Here is a 21,172-nt window from a genome sequence, read left to right as displayed (position 1 = left end):
TTAATCTGATGAATTTGGCAGAAACTTTCCTCATTATGCCTTTATCTGCACAAACCCATCTGTACTGTGTATCAGTCACAGATACCTTCACAATACGATGATCATTGTTAAGTTTTTGTGAAATATCTAATGTTTCCTACCTTCTCCAAGGAATTGTACTATTTGACACTTTTTGGCAGCAACGAGAATCTTTTTCTTTCCCCTATTACTTGAAACCTGTGGCCTGCTTTTTGTTCCCAAGAGCTCTGAGACATAAACCATACATAAGTTTAATTGAAAATTACAAAATTACATCTTTATGACATTTAAAACATAGTAACATAGTTAGCAATGCCGAAAAAAGACATTTGTCCATCCAGTTCACCGTATATTCCGTCAGAATAAATCCCCAGATCTACGTCCTTCTAAAGAACCTAATAACTGTAAGATACAATATTGTTACGCTCCAGGAAGACATCCAGGCCTCTCTTAAACCCCTCGACTGAGTTCGCAATCACCACCTCCTCAGGCAGGGAATTCCAGATTCTTACTGCCCTAACAGTAAAGCATCCTCTTCGATGTTGGTGGCAAAACCTTCTATCCTCCAGACGCAGAGAATGCCCCCTTGTGACCTTCACATTCCTTGGTATAAACAGATCCTCGGAGAGATATTTGTATTGTCCCCTTATATACTTATACATGGTTATTAGATCGCCCCTCAGTCTTTTTTCTAGACTAAATAATCCTAATTATCCAATAATAATCCAATTTGCATAATAATTGACAACGTGATGTAAATAGTTTGGGGTGTGAAATCCTGCTGCCAGATTCCCCTTTAGGCTGGTTTCACATTAGCGTTTTTTAGCGCAGCGCATCGTGCGCGTCCATGCGCATGCACCATGCGCCCCTATGTTTAACATGGCAGGCGCATGGTCTAGCGTTTGCACGCGCACGTATGCGTTTTCGTGCGCATGCGTTCTTTTGTAGTGTGCGCCTAGGCTTGCCCGACGCAACCTGTTGCATTTTTGGGTCCGTCCAACGGACGGACATGCGCACGCCTGCGTTAGAAATCGCTTGCGTTTTAACAGTTAACATAGCTACAAACTGGTTAAAACACATACGCCTAAAAAACGCAAACGCATGCAAAACGCATGATGCGTTTTTTGCATGCGTTTGTTGCGCACGAAGCGCAGCGCTAAAAAACGCTAATGTGAAACTAGCCAAAGAGCCTTGTTCATAGTATTACGTTTTAGTAGCTGCTATTATACCTGCTGAATATGGCCCTGTCTTCCAATAATTGAGGGATTACTTTTAAGGGGGCTTACTGTTAAATGGGACACTGTTTAAAGGGACTAAGTTAGGTGATACATGCTACTCATGGAATGGGCAATATTTATCAGGCATTGGCTGCATTAACTCAAGTATGTTTGACTCTGAAATGCTGCGCTATTTACTAGTCTGTCTGGCGGGTCCTTGGCTCCTTTTCTCCACCCATTGCCCTGGATTGACAGGTCTCTGCCTATACGCGCTTGTCGGTAGAGACCTGTCACTCCAGGTCTGTTGGCGGGGAGGAGCCACCGGAGACGCTCCCTGTCCGACTAGTATTCTCTGAAATGTCTTATTGTTTCAGAGTCAAACATACCTGGCTGAGTTAATACAGCCAGTGCCTGATGCATGCATGATTGGACAGTTTGTTTCAGCTGATAGTTCCCTTTAAACACCGTCCCATGGGCATATCATGATCTTGTGACTTTCTATGCTGTTTTTGCCACTTTTTACCTTTGTCACGGCCTATGTCTAATAAATATGTCACACTTCACTTCATTACTTTTTTAAAGAGAATCTGTCACCCCTTTTTTGAGATATCATATAATGATATCATTCAATTGGGTGTCACATAAGGATTCTCTTAGTACTTTTTCTTCCCCCTGACCCCGCACCTTTCATGCATAAATACCTTTTTTATATCGGTTCAGATGTATGTAAACTGCCACTGTCCGGTCCGCTGGGCGGGGCTTATTCACCTGCTCCCCCCCCTCCCTGTCTTGCTCTACGCATTTCTTCTTGTGTAGAGCAAGACAGGGAGGGGGGGAGCAGGTGAATAAGCCCCGCCCAGCGGACCAGACTGCGGCAGTTTACATACATCTGAACCGATATCAAAAAGGTATTTATGCATGAAAGGTGCGGGGTCAGGGGGAAGCAAAAATACTAAGAGAATCCTTATGTGACACACAATTGAATGACATCATTATATGAAATCTCAAAAAAGGGGTGACAGATTCCCTTTAAGGAACCAGCATGTGAAGTAATTAGTGTTAAAGTGAAGCTATCATTTCAGGTAACTTTGCAGAATAAGCTGTCATGTGTGAACATAAGGAATAACAATATTTCTGGCCATTTAATTATTTCATTTTTGAGCAGTTTTCACATTGGACCCTTATCCCCCTTTCATTTAATTTCTATAAAACTGCTGTGAGCAGCGACTGTAATCTGATCCCTCAGTGAGCTGAAAACCTGTCTTCACTGTAAACAGATTTGAACAGTGAATTTAGCTAAGTGTAAAAGGTTGGAAAAATCATTTTTCAGTAAAAAATATACCGTAACATTCACTTATATTGTTGATTTGTAAAATGACACAATTGAAACAGCAGTTAATGTTTCTCCAGGACTCTCTGACCGGATGAACACAGGTTATTGCTCCCTCTGCACATTTTTCACTAGTTTTGCTTATTTGCATGCTGAAAATATAAGAGGTCTTAGTGGTTTCCATTGCTTATGTACAGTGACCTAAAGAAATCCTGAAGCACGGAGATGCAGGCTGTTAAATAGCAGATAAAACCTGTAACAACTTGTGGACTTGTACTTTATAAGGGTACAGATACGCTTTCGATTTTCCTTCCTAACTTGCGGGTATAAAATCCACAGTGAATTACAATAGCAGCGTAGCAAAAAATGAAGTGGGAATATGTCAGATCACCAAATTGGATCCTCCAGGTGCACAGATCTCCGTCATGATCACACTTATGACATATAAGAAGAGTTGTTCCAGCTCCTGAGTAAAATTCAAAAATACTTTATTTAATAAATGCTAAAGCGGCATAACACTAGGCTTGTAGCAACAAGAAGAGAAAAAGCGACGCGTTTCAACCACGATCCTTATCTGAGCAGCATAGCTATGAGATCTTATCAAACGTCCGCCACACGCTACAGAAGAAATGATCAGCGCCAATTCGCCTGCACTGCGGATTTACACCTACAACATGTCAATTTATGCTGCAGATTGTCACCATAATGTCACCCTTTCCAGTGCATAGGGAGAAGTATGCTGTACATTGGCATCAAAATCTGTAACAATGATTGTGTCGCCTTAAAGCAAGGCAATTATAAATGAGACCTCATGGAAACATATGGATAATTGATGTAGACAGCAGCGGCATGATTTTCTCTACAGCTTATATTTAGATAACAGTGGTTTAACATTATGTTCTAGGCTTTGTGAACGATTCTGTGAGTAAGTGCATTGTGGCTTTACGGCTTGTGGTGGTAGTTAAAGTCACTGACTGCATACCGGAAGGAAGAAGCCCCGAGGCCCCTCATTGCTTTGGAAAAGGAGAATGCGTTACCAAGAAGAAAGAGGTGAGTGAATCCATGAATTCTGGAAATGGGTTGTTTTTCCGGATGAGTGATATTACATACTAAATACAGTAGATTCACACACAATGGCTACGTGAAATAATTCAGTTGCTGAAATGATAATGAGAAATATATGCAAGACAATATAAAAAAAACATACAAGATATACAATATATCCAAAGATATTATCAACAGCGAATCAGGCAAAATATCAAAAGACGTACAATAGCAATAAACATGTATCCTACTTAGCCTCCATATCTGGGTGAGTCCAGCTTCCCACGGCCATTAAGGAGCCCAGATTGATGAGAACAGACTCCTTACTCTGTATTTTACAGTCTTCTAGCCCCCTTGATGTGCCTGGGTGGAAAGCTGAAATGGGCATAAATCTTTTTAGAATCAAAACAAGATTTTGTGTTTTGTGGTATGTCCTGAAGTAACTAGTTAGGAATGTTCTGATTCCTAGTAGCTCCTGACTCAAAGGCTAAATCAAAATTGTAGCTAACAATATTAAAAAGGTAGTTCAAACTGAACCATTTTTATATTTTCAGTTTCAACTTTGATTTAGCCTTTCCAGTAAATATATTAGGTGTTCTTATATGCACATAATTAAACTAGCTAATAGCATAATACATTCGTTTAATATTAAAGGGGTATTTTCATGTTATTAAATTGTTTTAGTTAGTTAAAGAGAATAAAAAATAATCAAGTTGAGAGCTTTTCTCTTACATAGTGTATAGCTGGTTTCCAATGGAGCTTGGCCTCTGGACCCTGGCTGAGTGTGTGCAGTAGTTACATTCCAGGAGAGTCCTAAGCTCTCTCCAACCCATTGATTTATACAAAACATTTAGATGCTCACCTCCCTCCCCTTCCCTCTCAGCATCTGCCTATAAGACAGCTGAAAATCAACCAGCCACTCTTTTGCAAAAGTTAAGGGTTGATGCCACAAGAACCTCACTGTTATTTTCTAAATGAAATGTAAGAGCTTTCATGACCGCTAGTCAAATCTAAGATATCGTAGACTACTTGTGTTCCCACCAGTGTAAGTCAGACACACACAAAATGCGCAGATCGGTAGAAAATAAGATCAGCTGTGCAGTAGAGAAAGATGCTATGATGGTCACGTGTGACTGGACACACCGCCTCCAGCAGGGCAAATTTCTCTGACACACGTGACCCTGGATACACCGCCTCCAGTAGGTCGAATTTAAATATTGTAACGTGCAGCTGGATACACTGCCTCCAGCAGGCGAATTTTAGAATTACACATGTATCTAGACACACCGCCTCCAGCAGGGCAAATTTAAATAATAAAGGGAAACACCAGGGAAACCGATACAATGGAGGGCCCTGCGATAGGGAACGGGGACGTGGAGACCTACTGCACTCCCCTGAGTCAGTGTCTCTACACTCCTGACAGTCCCTATACAGGCTCCGCACCTGTCGCCGAGCAGGATACCTAAAAACCATAGCTCGCCCTGCACCTAGCCCTTTCTAGGGAAATGGTCGGTGCAGAAACTAATCCCACCCCTGCACTGAAACACACAAAAGGAAAGGCACAAACAGGGATAACACCACTTAGCTTTGCTCTGTTGCTCTTGCTCCCAGCAACAGAGTCCAGCACCAGAATGCAGCTTTCCTCCTGAATAGCTGCTATATCACCAAGCGTTGTCAGGGCTGCAAGGAACTCGTCACTGTGGATCCTTCCACACCAGGACTCTGACTGTGCTGCAAAGAACTCTTTTAAGCTCCTTCCTCCACCAAGGATGGTTGGAAATGACCAATATCACCAACAGTGAGTGAGAGAACAAGACACTCCTATATAGTTAAGCCAGAGCAATCACACCTGTTAGTGATAATCACGTGCACTAAACTAAAGTAACCAGAGTGCAGTGACCCTAACTACCACTGGGGGCAAAACTAGAACTGAAATCACCACAGTGCAATAACCTTAATGGCCACCGGGTGTAAAACTACTTTTAAGCACACAGCTTAAGGAAAAAAAAAGGTTACTTGTGCATTTATCTGTCATAATCCAACCCGGATCATGACAGATGCTTGCGTCAAAGCTAGCTAGGGAGTGGGAAAGAGACATTATCTCAGTTTAGTGAGCTCCACAGAGCAGCATTCGAACAGTTCAGGTCTCACTTATAGTCAAAGTAGCGTGTTTCATTGAAGGGGACCTGCGTGAGAGTAAAGCCCCCGTCACACATAGCGATCTCGCTAGCGAGATCGCTGCTGAGTCAGAATTTTTGTGACCCAACAGCAATCTCACCAGCGAGATCGCTGTGTGTGACAGCGATCAGCGACCGGCCCCCCTGCCGGTATCGCTGATCGCTGCAGGAAAGGCCAGGACTTTTTTTTTGGTCGCTGGTCTCCCGCTGACCACCACACATCACTGCGTGTGACAGGCGGGAGACCAGCGATCTGCTGGTAACTAATGTACACATCGGGTATCTAGGGATGCACGTCCCTTGGATACCCGATGAGTACGTTAGTTACCAGCTTTCTGCTTCAGCACGCTGGTTACTAACGTGCACAGCTGGTGAAGCTGTCTGTTTGACAGCTCACCAGCGATTACATAGCGATTCACCAGCGATCCTGACACATTGATATCGTTGTCAGGATCGCTGGTGAGTCGCTATGTGTGACTCCAGCCTAAGCTATTACAGAATGGATAGTGTCACACGACTGTAGATCGGGTCAGTTATGCTGTTGGCACTCTGATAAAACTGTTCAGAGTTTGAACCAAGTGTCAGCATAGTGTGATCTGATTCTCTTAGATGAATTTTGCTCTCCATCTTCTACATTTTGCGAGTCTGCGGATGTCATCCGAGTGCAGTCCGTTGTTTTCCACACGCCCATAGACTTGAATGGGTAAGTGGCATCCAATTTCAAAGTGAAATTACAGCATGCTACGATTTCTTTGACTTACAGATTTTGTCAGTGAAAAAAATCAGGTATCAGCACTGCCCCATTGAATAGCATTGGTCAGTGTGTTTTCTGATATAAAATTGTATAGCACTCGTCCGATGTATACGCCCATGTGAGCAAGCCCAAAAGGTGAGGATTATCAAGAAAAACTGACCTTCACATCCAAACACAAATCAGGCCTGAACAGGTGCTTACCTAGAGTCGCCAACTCAAATACAATCAAACAAATAAGGTAGCACTCTGTAGTGCTATAGCATTAAGCATGAAATATGAAAATTGAATTCCATTACTGCACTAGAAATATGAAAAAATGAGAATGCTTAACGCATAAATTGGCCAATTCATGTGTATCTGGCAGCCACGATAAGGCGATTCTCGTTGCCAGGGACCTAATGCCAATCCTGTCTTAGACAGTCTATATCTCTCTGGGAACCTAATGTGAATCCACTCTTAGACTAAAGTATATATCTCTATGGAGGTGTAGGGTCCTTTTGCAATTAAAAACGCCTGAAGCTAAGGGGCGGAGTGTTCAGTCAGAAGGCCAATACATACAACATCAAAAAACTGACCGTCACATCCAAACACAAATTAGATCTCAACAGGCGTTTTTAATTGCAACAGGACCCTACACCTCCACAGAGATATAGACTTTAGTCTAAGAGTGGATTCACATTAGGTTCCCAGAGAGATATAGACTGTGTAAAAGAGGATTGGCATTAGATCCCTGGCAACGAGAATCGCCTTACCGTGGCTGCCAGGTACAAATGAATTGGCCAATTTATGAGCTAAGCATTCTTATTTTTTCATATTTCTAGTGCAGTAATGCGATTCAATTTTCATATTTCATGTTTGCATGCTATGGCGCTACAGAGTGCTGCCTTAGGCTGGTTTCACATTTCCGGATTTTAAATCCGGCGGGCTGCGGCGAAAAGTTGTCAAACCTGATCCGGTAGAAGCCGCAGCCCGCCGGATCATCTGTTTTTGCCGGATATGGTGCAGGAGAGGGAGAGGGAAAGAGAGTCTTCGCGCATGCGCTCTGCAAAAAAGCAGTCCGGCGCTGTCAAAAAACGTTGCATGGAATGTTTTTTTGCAGACGCCGGACAGGCATTTTTTTGCCGTTTCCGGCTAAAGCCGGACACACCGCATGGCCATCAGGCGCAATGTGGCAATAATGTAAGTCTATGGGAAAAAAGCCGGATCCGGTGGCAGCAGGCGCTGGATCCGGTTTTTACATTTTTCGCCGCATCGCGCCTGATGCTTCAACACGGAAATGTGAAAGTAGCCTTAATTATTTGATTCAAAAGGTAAAGATTGACAGAGTCACACCTCAGAGGGAAACTTAAAGCGCATCCACCAACATCTTGAGGTGATAGTTGTGTGATAGGGTGAAGATTATCTACCGATAGGACAAGAGATAGCCACATGAAGAGTCTGAAAGCTGAGTTCTGTGTGTGAAGAAGATTGCCACAACAGAGATGGCTGGGATGAAAAACTGTTACATGGTAGCTGAGTGAGGAGACCTCAACAATACACAACTTGACATACAAGGATGCTACTTTTATGTGAGGTAAACAAGAAAGAAAAATTTGCAACAAACTGTGACAGCGTGAAGGAAGTGCTGCTGGAGAGATTGCCAGCAGGTTTTATCAAGCATTTGTAAAATTTCACCATTGTCAGTCCACTATTTTATGTGTCAATTGTCTAACCCTGTACAAGCTAAATTTATCGCTGTACCGCAAAAAAAAGTGTTCTTACAATACAGTTTTTGGCCATGTGGCACCCTAACAATATAAAACTGGTATTTCATACAGACATTTATTCACTAGAACACGAATGATTTATACATTTTTATTCTATATGTATATAATGTGAACACGGCTTGTACATAGGGCCTGCAGGGCAATTCCTAGTAGTCTACTCACATTGCTCTTGAGGCTGAATGCTTATTCTTGAGAAAAACAAAATCCATTAAATAGAATTATACTTAGAGCTATGGAAATGTCAAATATTCTATTATTTCTTTATTATTTGTAACTGGTGCAGGAAATACGTTAACAGATCAAATTCTAATTATATGTGCAGTTCGCCTTGTCATGTAGATTTTTCATTAGATGCCCTCTCTCTGCTCCTCCATTTACAGCCCGTGTAAACCACCAGAAATATTGTGTTATTCTGTAACCATTGTACTTTGGTGACATCTCTATGTAAAGGATGATGCACATAATAATGACATATGTATGAAATCCTTTCCTTTGGCTCATGGAGTTCCCAGCGATGCCTTATGAGGAGACCACCTCAATAAGACTGAATGCAATAGAGCATTTCACATTTTTTCCTAAAAACCCCAAACCTTAATATGGAGGATTCTTGAAAAATCAAAGGCATTGTATGTACATGAGGTCTTGGGATATTGAAACACATCTGTTTGCTTCTCCTTTACTTCCTGGATTAAGAGAAGTTTAAAAATCAGTAAAATGTCAAGTTATATGTCTTTATACATGATGCAAATACTGTAAATCATACATTACAAGTGATTACACAGTAGAGGTTGATACCTTGAAATCAGATAAGCGAACACATTTTCTTTAGTTAATTGAACACCTACACTTAAAGAAGTTGTCCAAGATGATACCAGCTTTCTAATCCACAGACATCATATATCAGAAGCTGGCTGTATGATTTCAGCCATATATACGCTACTTCATTCTGAAGCTCTGCAGCGTTTGAGAGAAAAACATAGTTTAACCCCTTCATGACAGCCAATACGTCTTTTAACTGACCTGAGATATAAGAGAATAGTCTTCCCATACAGGTGACAATCCAGCAACTGTCGGCTGTCCACTATAGCTGACATCTTGCTGTATCACAAATGCTCAGTGTTGTCAGCGTTCATATCTATTTAACCCCTTAGCTGCTGATGTCAAGAGTGACTACATCAAATAAATGGTTAATAGATTGTGGGGGCTTCCGCTTTAATCTAATTGACACACCAAGATCATGATTGTGTGGTCCTGATGTTTGCCATAGCAGTTCATGTCAAATAGCGGCCTTAGAGTCTCTCCGCTATAGCGGTCACTTCAGAAGTTAGCGACATTTAGATGGTAAACAAACACTTTTTCATTCCTGCTATACCACTTTACATCAATTCATGGAAATCACCTGAAGGGTTAATAAAATACCTGACAGCAGTTTTCAATATGTCAGGGGGTGCTGTTTTTAAAAAGTTATCAATTTTGGGGTTTCCCAATATATAGCACCCCTAAAGTCACTTCAAACATGGATATATTCCTCAAAAAATAACATTTTTAAATTTACTTGAAAATATGAAAAATTACTTTTAAACCTCCTAAAAAGCTAAGAAAATAAATTAGCGGTTTACAAATGGTGCTGATGTAAAGCAGACATGTGGGAAATGTTATTTATTATTGTTTTTGTGTGGTATGACTACCTGGATTAAAGGGATAATCATTCAAAGTTTGAAAATTGCAATTTTTTTTACATTTTTGTCAAGTTTGTGATATTTTTTATAAATAAACAAAAAACATATCAACCTAAATTTACCATTATCATAAATTATAATGTGTCACGAAAAAAACAGTCTCAAAACCTCTGGGATTTGTTGCGTTCCAGAGTTATTACCACATAAAGTGACATTGCTCAGAATTTAAAAAATTGGCCCCATCACTAAGGGGTTAAAAGCTGATGGGGACCGAGGAGTACAGGAGACTAGTCAGACTCCCCATAGTCAGACTCTATGTAGCATAATGTACATCCATAGGCCTCTATACAGTTAAATGGACTCTACATAGGCAGACTCTATGTAGTAAAATGCACTCCCCATAGGCAGACTCTATATTCTATAATTCACTCCCCATAGGCAGACTCTATATAGTATAATGGACTCTCCATAGGCATACTTGATATTGTATAATGTACTCCCCATAGGCAAACTCTATATAGTATAATCAACTCCCCATAGGCCTCGATACAGTATAATGGACTCTCATAGGCAGACATCATATTATATAATGCACTCCCTATAGGCAAATTCTATATCGTATAATGGACTCTCCATAGGCAGACTTTATATAGTATAATGCGCTCCCCACAGGCAGACTCTACAGTTGTGGCCAAAAGTATTGACACCCCTGCAATTTTGTCAGATAATACTCAGTTTCTTCCTGAAAATGATTGCAAACACAAATTCTTTGGTATTATTATCTTCATTTAATTTGTCTTAAATGAAAAAACACAAAAAGAATTGTCCTAAAGCCAAATTGGATATAATTCCACACCAAACATAAAAAAGAGGGTGGACAAAAGTATTGGCACTGTTTGAAAAATCATGTGATGCTTCTCTAATTTGTGTAATTAACAGCACCTGTAACTTACCTGTGGCACCTAACAGGTGTTGGCAATAACTAAATCACACTTGCAGTCAGTTGACATGGATTAAAGTTGACTCAACCTCTGTCCTGTGTCCTTGTGTGTACCACATTGAGCATGGAGAAAAGAAAGGAGACTAAAGAACTGTCTGAGGACTTGAGAAACCAAATTGTGAGGAAGCATGAGCAATCTCAAGGCTACAAGTCCATCTCCAAAGACCTGAATATTCCTGTGTCTACCGTGCGCAGTGTCATCAAGAAGTTTAAAGCCCATGGCACTGTGGCTAACCTCCCTAGATTTGGACGGAAAAGAAAAATTGACAAGAGATTTCAACGCAAGATTGTGCGGATGTTGGATAAAGAACCTCGACTAACATCCAAACAAGTTCAAGCTGCCCTGCAGTCCGAGGGTACAACAGTGTCAACCAGTACTATCCGTCGGCGTCTGAATGAAAAGGGACTGTATGGTAGGAGACCCAGGAAGACCCCACTTCTTACCCCGAGACATAAAAAGCCAGGCTGGAGTTTGCCGAAACTTACTTGAAAAAGCCTAAAACGTTTTGGAAGAATGTTCTCTGGTCAGATGAGACAAAAGTAGAGCTTTTTGGGCAAAGGCATCAACATAGAGTTTACAGGCGAAAAAAAGAGGCATTCAAAGAAAAAAACACGGTCCCTACAGTCAAACATGGCGGAGGTTCCCTGATGTTTTGGGGTTGCTTTGCTGCCTCTGGCACTGGACTGCTTGACCGTGTGCATGGCATTATGAAGTCTGAAGACTACCAACAAATTTTGCAGGATAATGTAGGGCCCAGTGTGAGAAAGCTGAGTCTCCTCAGAGGTCATGGGTCTTCCAGCAGGACAATGACCCAAAACACACTTCAAAAAGCAATATAAAATGGTTTGAGAGAAAGCACTGGAGACTTCTAAGGTGGCCAGCAGTGAGTCCAGACCTGAATCCCATAGAACACCTGTGGAGAGATCAAAAAATGGCAGTTTGGAGAAGGCACCCTTCTAATATCAGGGACCTGGAGCAGTTTGCCAAAGAAGAATGGTCTAAAATTCCAGCAGAGCATTGTAAGAAACTCATTGATGGTTACCGGAAGCGGTTGGTCGCAGTTATTTTGGCTAAAGGTTGTGCAACCAAGTATTAGGCTGAGGGTGCCAGTACTTTTGTCTGGCCCATATTTGGAGTTTTGTGTGAAATGATCAATGTTTTGCTTTTTGCTTCATTCTCTTTTGTGTTTTTTCATTTAAGACAAATTAAATGAAAATAATAATACCAAAGAATTTGTGTTTGCAATCATTTTTAGGAAGAAACTGGGTATTATCTGACAAAATTGTAGGGGTGTCAATACTTTTGGCCACAACTGTATATAGTATAATCAGCTTCCCATAGGCTTTTATACAGTTTAATACACTTCCCATAGGCAGATTCTATATAATATAATTGACTCTCCATAGGCAGACTATATATTGTATAATGCACTCCCCATAGGCCAACTCTATATAGTATAATGGACCCTCCATAGGCAGACTTTATATACTATAATGCACTCCCCATGAGCCTCTATAGTATAATGCATTACACATAGGCCTCCTTACAGTATAATGCACTCCCTATTAAACAAACTACACTAGTCACTTCTCCTCATTCCCCCACTGCTTCGGGCACCCGCATATTTCAGGACTGCGGGCGCCAAGTAATTACATCATCGTGACCCATCAGTGTCTGCGTCATGGACGTCAGAAACTGGGATGGGGAATCATGGTGTCACGCTCAGTGTGGGAAGACTAAGTGCAACACATGGGGAAGAGGGGAAGGAAGCCCAAACGCTAGAGAAAGGGAAAGTGGAGACCCCTAGGCAGATCTAATAGCACCCTGCCTCCCCTACCGTCTCTATATAGGTTCCACACCATTCGCCATGCAGGAACCGAAGCTCTGTATATCCCTAGAGCTAGGCCCTGAATAGGGAAGGGGAGATGAGTACTTGTCAGTCCCCACTGTACAGTAAAGAGGAGAAGGGGGGGAAGCAATTTAGCTTGAGAAGACTCAAAGAGGTAAGACCGGAAGTCCAACAGCACCAGAGAGGAATTAAGCCGACTGCTATAGCGCCAAGCCTTCACAAGGGAAAAAGTGAATATCACCGGCGACTCCCTGAAGCAGACTGAGAGTCTATAAACAACCAGGTCCAGGCGTGTCAATTAGGGTCGGAGGGAAGTTGCTACTGGGTCCAAAAGTCAGAAGGATTAAGAAGGCGTCTGCAATGCCAAACACAGAGTCCTTCTGCAGCCAGATGCAGAGCCACTGTCTGTAGCATCTGATACACCCGTGACACATAGGAGAAGGAGCGTGACGCTTCCTGTCTCATCAGTGCTTTCAACTGTATCAGCATCTAGCCGATACAGTTGAACTTGTGGTGCTTGCAAGGGCACCATAGCGGCCGGATGGCAGTGCAGGGAGTTTGAGTCTCAGCGCCCCCCTCTCCCACCAACCACCTTCGGTAGCTGTGCTACTGGTCTGTAATAAACATATTCCAACTGTGCTAGGGCAGACAGAAAAACAGTTAACATTTTTCTATATTTTACCAGCCACTAAAATGTGTTTCTTGATTTTTTTTTAAAGAAAAATAGTCTTGTTAGCCCTTAGTCTTTGTCTGGTATGCATGTGACAATTTGCTATTCTAAAATAAGGTATATTAATGAACCAGTCAGCAGGATATAAGCCCCGCATCCCAAACTGGTATCCAGGTCAGTGACAGGTTCACAATTAGGATTTCTTTCTTTCAATATACAGATAACTGAATGTCATACGGTAAAGTTACTCTAATTGAATGGCCAAGCAGCTGCTCCTCCTCCTAGACTAATTGCCAGCCCGCAGGACAGGTATTTCAACCCAAACCACCTTCAGTGACAAGCCGTGTACGTGAAGTGAATTATTGGCCTTGGTTGCCATATACATGTATACAGTGGGGAAAAATATTTAATTTTGCAAGTTTTCCCACCTACAAAAAATGGAGAGGTCTGTAATTTTTATTGTAGGTGCAATTCAACTGTAAGAGACAGGAACTAAAAAAAAATGTAGAAAATCACATTGTATGATTTTTGCATAATTAATTTTCATTTTATTGTTTCATTTTATTACATGAAATAAGTATTTGATACAATAGAAAAACAGAACTTGATATTTGGTACAGAAACTTTTGTTTGCAATTACAGAGGTCAGATGTAGTTCTTGACCAAGTATGCACACATTGCGGCAGGGATTTTGGACCACTCCTCCATACAGATCTTCTCCAGATCTTTCAGGTTTTGGGGCTGTAGCTGGGCAACATTAAGTTTCAGCTCCTTCCAAAGATTTTCTATTAGGTCCAGGTCTGGAGACTGGCTAGGCCACTCCAGGACCTTAAAATGCTTCCTATAGAGCCACTCCTTAGATGCACTGGTGTGTGTTTTGGGTCATTGTCATGCTGGAAGACTCAACCATGCACTTACTGAGGGAAGGAGGTTGTTTGCCTAAATCTCGTGATACATGACCCCATTCATCCTCTGTCCTTTTTGCAGAAAAGCACCCCCATTGTGTAATGTTTCCCCCACCATGCTTTATGGTTGGGACGGTGTTCTTGGGGTTGTACTCATCCTTCTTCTTGCTCCAAACACGGCGAGCAGAGTTAATACCAAAAAGTTCTATTTTGGTCTCGTCTGACCACATAATCTTTTCCCTTGCCTTCTGTGGATCATCCAGATGGTCATTGATGAACTTCAAATGAGCCTGGACATGTGCTGGCGTGAGCAGGAGGACCTTGCGTGCCCTGCAAGATTTTAATACTTGACGTCGACATAATAACATTGTAGTGTTTGAAACTGTGGTCCCAGCTCTCTTCAGATCATTGGCTTGGTCCTCTCGTGTAGTTCTGTAAGACAGATCCTAAAGATAGGGCATCATTGTAAAAGTAGTGGACAACCTCTTTAATTATGCGTCCTGGAGTTAGAAAATAGAGCTGCCTTTTTTCTGATATGTTTTTTGTGATGATGTACCCAACTACTGGAACTTCAGAAAAGCAAGCTTGTTTATTCAGGAGAGCAGCTTCTTACTGAATTATTACCGTAACTTGGATCATAGCTTTCAAAGTTATTTTTTTGCGCTATGCCAAATCCGTAATAAGATTATTGTAAACCTGTCACTATCCTGGATTACAGATTGGTGGCAGTTTGGAGAATGGTTTAGTCAGAGTTAATAGTTACTTAGTTAATATTGCAGTGGTCAGTCCGAAGTTTTTGCTCCAGACCTCCAAATTTCCTGCTTATAAGGAACCTGCTACTTCCGATAGTGCTGTTAAGGGTGCTTTCACATTGTGTTTTGTCATACGCTCAGTGGCCCAGCTAAACGGGACTCAGACTTACTGACTTATATGACAGACTTATAGACTTATACAGACTTATATGCCTACTGGAGGTGGACACCAAAATGCAGTCTATTACGTATTTACGTCTGAGTGTCCTCCAATAAGTGTATATGTCAGAAAGTGATGCACAGCAGAGCACACATTTGCTCTGTCGGCATCATTATAGCCTATAGCCCCGTCAGCGCATACTCCCGAATCCCGTTTTGCGGGCAGGCGGGGTTGGACGTAAGCCCCGATGGGGCTACCAAGCATGTGACAAGATGCAATGTTAAAGCACCCCAACCTGCAGATGTAGGGTTAATCTACAAGTAAAATGTGTTATGTGGTTGCTAACATCAATACTAAGAGTGCGGGCACCAGGGGAAATTGAACTTTATTTCTCCTGCTAGCCGCCGGCTTTCAGTCATGCTGGTGTCCCTGGAGCAATTACATTCACAGCACTGAGGGCACCAGCTGTAAGCACACTCCTGCATTAATTGACATCTCACAGTTCATCAGTGTAGAGCCGACTGTCAGTCAGTGCCAGGGCGTGATTACAGCCAGCACTCCCGGTGCTGTGTACAGTGACTGTAATTGCTCCTGCATGACAGAAAGCTGGAGGCTCCCTGGAGGAAAGAAGTTAATTTTCTCCCAGGTACCTCACTTTTATAACTGCGACCAGTCACCTATATATCGCTGTTAACCTGTAGATCATCCCTATATCTGTAGGTTAATAGCGTTATCAGACCTGACAGGTTCCCTTTAAGGCTGGGTTCACACGTAGCGGAACTCTCGCGGAAATTACTGCGAGAATTCCGGAATTCCATGTTCACTATGTTTGACGAGTGTGACCAACCTGTCAATCAGTTGTCCAAGCGATGCTCCAGATCGCTTGGAAAACACTAGCAATTCTGCAAGCTAATTACGCTTGCAAAATGCTAGTTTTTCCGCGGGAAAATCGCGGGAATTTAAAATGCGATTTTCCCGCGGAATGGAATTCCGGAATTCTCGCGGTAATTTCCGTTAGAGTTCCGCTACGTGTGAATCCAGCCTTAAAACATAACACTCTGATTATCTTTTCCACCACTAGGGGATTTTTCTGCATATGGCTTATTGAGTATATTCCAGTATACAGTAAGATCCTAGGGTCCCTCTAGTGGTGGCTGCAGGCAGAAGCTTTATCTGTGTTATACTTTAGTTGCGATAATATAGCGTAATTTTCACTTTCATTGATGCTTTTTATGATTTAACACTGGCCCTGTGAAATCATAAAATGGATATGTGCACAGAAGTGTAATATGGGGACTGTTGCTGGGCAGACCTCTCAACCATCATTTCTGCGCTACCAGTTTACAAGCACAAATAGGATAGGTTTTCCAGCTCAGCAGAAGTTGTTTGAAACCCGGATTAGCTATAGAAAAATATATTTTTGCAACTCGATTAAGTGGTGCAAGTGTCATGCTTGTGTGTGCACTTGAGAGATCAAATGACTGACGTTTAATGAGGTCCATGATCTGTCTCCTTTATCGTCCTAAGTTCTAATTGTAAATCCTGTTAAATGAGAAGTATAATGTCCCTACTAATGCTAATTTATTCAATAATGGCCACATTTTTAATGCATATTGAACAAAGCTGCTGAAGTGGGCAGTGCATAGACTATTAGAGGATAAATTAACGTGCGCTGTAAATATGCTGGAATAGTATGGTCTAGCTAGTAAATTAATCCCATAGAACTCGTAAAATTGCTTACGGTAATACTAAAAAAATTAAATGGCCTCATGTAGAGAAATTTACATTCTATTCAATTTTACAATTGTTTTTATTGGATTTTCAATAAGTAGAAAAATGTATAAGAAGTAATAACACATTAACGCTTGTCAGGTGACATAATTAAATTTAGATTGGGAATCAACGTCCATTGTAATAAAAAGGAGTGGCAAACTCCAAGACAAATGGCAACTGAATACAAAAATGAATGCTCAGGCACCATATGTATGTCTAATGTAGAAACCACAGAGATGATAGTAGTGTAACAGACTCTAAATAACAATTTTTAATGCATTCAGAAAACGATAGGTTAATCAGCAGGTCTGAGAATCAGTTTAAAGTTATCAAAACCAAAGGAGTTTGCAGAAAATATTGCAGCAGAAGGAACTGGATGTTGGCAAACTCCAAGACAAATGGCAACTGAAGACAAGACGGAATGACTTCTCAGACAACACGTGTGTCCAAGTTAGGTTTGTTGCGGTGTATCTTGATGATGTTTTGATATACTCATCTGGTCTCACATCACATCAGGTACATCTCAGCAGGTGTTACAGGTTTTTGCAGGATAATAAACTGTACGTCAAATTAGAAAAGATGTATATTCGCCGTACAAGAGGTTCGGTTCCTGAGTTTCTTACTGTCTGCTGCAGGTTTCCTGATGGATCCTGATAAGGTCTGTGCAGTGCAGTTCTGGAATGGGATCTTCCATAAAATCTGAAACTGTTACAACAACGTTTTTTTTGGGTTTGCTAATTATTATCGGAAGTTTATTGAAAGGTACAGACTTCTCGAGGTGGTCAGACTGCTCCGTCAGGCATTTACTTTGTTGAAGAAGTGCTTTTCTACTGCTCCTGTACTCATTCAAACCAATGTTTCCCAACCATTTATTGCTGAGGTTGTTGCATCTGAGGTGGGGGTCAGGGCTGTGTTGTCTCAAGGGTCATCCCCTGGTAAGTGGCGTCTATGTATCATTTTCTCTAAATAATTATTGGCGGCTGAAAGGAACTATGATGTGGGCAATAGAGAAGTTTTGGCCATCAAGATGGCTTTTGAGGAGTGGCATCACTTTTTGGAGGGGGTAGTCCACCCGGTCAATGTTATCACTGGTCATAAAAATCTGTTATACCTTGAATCCGCTAAACGTCTTAATCGTAGGCAAGCTAGATGGTCTTTGTTCTTTACCAGGTTTAATTTTATTGTCACTTACCATCCTGGGAATAAGAACGTCAAAGCTGATGCTTTATCTTGGAATTTTCCTGGGGGTGGTAGTGTCGACTCTGTCCCTACTTTACAGAAAGGGGTGATCGTCTCATTGTGGTGGATAGGTTTAGTAAAATGGCGCTCTTCATTCCTTTACCTGCTCTCCCTAAGGCTAAGGCTGGTTTCACATTTGCGTTTTTTTTCCGCAGTATTTTAGCGCTAAATAGCGCATGCGTTTTTTTTTCCTATACTTTGCATGGGATGCGCTTATGTGCGCATACACATGCGTTTGTACGCGTTTTTCCGCGCATGCGTTTTTTTGCGGTATGTGCTCGGGCGCACAAAATGCAACCTGTTGCATTTTTTGGGCGTCCGACTTGCCTCAAAAAAACGCATGCGCGCGCAATGCGTTTTTTTACAGCAAGACACCCATTATAAGTCTATGGTGAGCATATGTGCGCATTGGCATGCTTATATGTATGCGTTTTTTTGCACATGCGTTTTTTTTTTACCATTAGTTTAGACAATGGAATTTAGGGGTTTGGGTTAGAGTTAGGGTTAGTTAAGGGGGTTTAGGGTTAGGGTTAGGGTCAGGATCAGGGTTAGGGTTAGGATCAGGGTATGGTTTGGTTAAGGGTTAGGGTCAGGGTTAGGGTTAGGGTCAGGGTTAGGGTTAGGGTTAGGGTTAGGGTCAGGGTTAGGGTTAGGGTTAGGGTCAGGGTCAGGGTTAGGGTTAGGATCAGGGTATGGTTTGGTTAAGGGTTAGGGTTAGGGTCAGGGTTAGGGTTAGGGTTAGGGTCAGGGTCAGGGTCAGGGTCAGGGTTAGGGTCAGGGTCAGGGTTAGGATCAGGGTATGGTTTAGTTAAGGGTTAGGGTTAGGGTCAGGGTTAGGGTCAGGGTTAGGGTTAGGATCAGGGTATGGTTTGGTTAAGGGTTAGGGTTAGGGTCAGGGTTAGGGTTAGGGTCAGGGTTAGGGTTAGGGTTAGGGTCAGGGTTAGGGTTAGGGTCAGGGTTAGGGTTAGGGTCAGGGTCAGGGTTAGGGTTAGGGTCAGGGTCAGGGTTAGGGTCAGGGTTAGGGTCAGGGTCAGGGTTAGGGTTAGGGTTAGTAAAGTCATGGTTTGGGTTAGTGTGAGGGGCCACCTAATGTTGGAAAAAAACGCAAACGCGGTAAAAACGCACTAAAAACGTATACAAACGCATAAAAACGCTGCGTTTTTTTCATGCATGCTCATAAAAATGCTTGAAAAAAACGCAGCATCTGTATGCGTTTGTATGCGTTTTTTCAATGCGTTTTTTTGCGGGAAAAACGCGCTGCAAAAAAAAGCAAGTGTGAAACTAGCCTTAGTCCCTAGCTCAGGTGTACAGTATATCACCGAGATTGTGAAGCTTCACGTGGTTCTCTGTGATGTGGTGTTAGATCCGGGAACCCAGTTTGCATCTAAATTCTTGTCTCCTCTGGGGATGCATTATCCTTTTCTTCTGCGTTCTAGCCTCAAACTGTCAGCTAAATGTCTAAACCATCGTTTGGAAACATACCTCAGGTGTTTTGTGTCAGATAATCAGGAGGATTGGTCATCTTTTTTACCCTTAGCTGAGTTTGCAATTGTCGCAGTGAATCCACTTATAAGTCGACATTTTTTGGTGCATATGGCTTCCATCAACAGTTCTGTACCTTCAGTACAGATGAGTCTTCTGGGGTTCCATCTGTACGGCAAGGGTCTCAGAACAACTTAAAAATCATGGGGGACAGAGACAGTCTCATTGCTGATAGGAAATGGTTGTCAGGTCCAGACCTGGGTATCAATGATTTAGTTTGGCTGTCTTCCAGAATTAAACTGAAAATTCCTTCCTGGAAATCAGGTCCTAGGTTTATTGGTCCTTACAAGGTGGTCGCTGCAATTAAACCTGTGGCTTTTCGTCTTGAGCTTCCTCTAACTTTTAAAATCCACAACGATTTCCACAGGTCATTGCTCAAAAAATATGTAGCGCCTGTGGAGACGTAACCCTTGCCACCGCCACTGGATATTATTGATGATAATTTGAAGTTACAGGTGTCAAGAATTGTGGATTCCCTTATGATTCGCCGCTCTTTGCAATACTTGGTACACTGGAAGGGGTATGGTCCTGAGGAAAGCTTGTCAGAGGTTAATGCCAGTAAACTAGCTTGGTCCTTCTATGCAGCTCATCTATATAAACCCTGTCTTGAGGGTTCAGTGGTCCCTCATAGAAGCTGGGGTACTGTCATGAGGGTGACACATCTCCCTGGGAGACGTGGCGTTAGCAGGTCACATCGGGTAATGAATGAATCTCAGGTCCTCTTTAAAGACAGTGTGTTTTGTGTCCTATTTTAAATGGATTTCCTTTTCATCAGGGCTGAGGGGGTTAAGGACACTTTCCATGCTGAGGGAGCATGCAGCTTTGTTTCTCCCAGACCTCTCTACCATGAAAAGTACCCCTAGGACAGGGATAGTTAGAGTCCCAGTTCCAGGGACAGTTTTAGACCCCTCTCTGTTACTTCAGACCATCACATCATGACATTACGTCTGAACCCCCCACAAAATGGGATTTGGACGTATGTGCCAACGGGGCGGGGCCATAGACTATAATGATGCCGGCAGCGCGAACATGCGCTCTGCTGTCCATCATTTTTTGAGCGTGTACTCCTATTGGAGGTGGACACTCAGACGTAGTAGAAGGCATCTGATTGTCTGCCTCCAGTGGGCGTATACACCCGAAAATGATGCATGGCAGAGTGCACGTTCGCTCTGCCAGGACCATTATAGTCTATGGCCCTGTCTGCACAAACATCCAAATCCTGGGATCAGACGTAAGCCCCGAATGGGCCACCGAACGAATGCCAGAACACAGTGTGAAAGTACCCTAAGTCAATCT

General features: G+C 42.3%; 1 protein-coding gene across 1 annotated transcript in view; it reads left to right on the top strand.

The window, feature by feature from the left end:
* Positions 1 to 21,172, top strand: part of DNER (delta/notch like EGF repeat containing) — a 344,793-nt gene that overhangs the window by 197,306 nt on the left and 126,315 nt on the right. The window contains 1 exon segment of the mRNA XM_073565181.1: positions 3,470 to 3,615. Coding sequence (XP_073421282.1) covers positions 3,470 to 3,615 — 146 coding nt within the window.

Source organism: Dendrobates tinctorius, unplaced genomic scaffold (genome assembly GCF_039654945.1).
Source record: "Dendrobates tinctorius isolate UK_male_01 unplaced genomic scaffold, ASM3965494v1 ptg000572l, whole genome shotgun sequence".
NCBI classification, from domain to species: domain Eukaryota; kingdom Metazoa; phylum Chordata; class Amphibia; order Anura; family Dendrobatidae; genus Dendrobates; species Dendrobates tinctorius.
The sequence above is the reverse complement of the archived record's forward strand: the minus strand, read 5'-3'. Positions and strand labels throughout refer to the sequence as shown.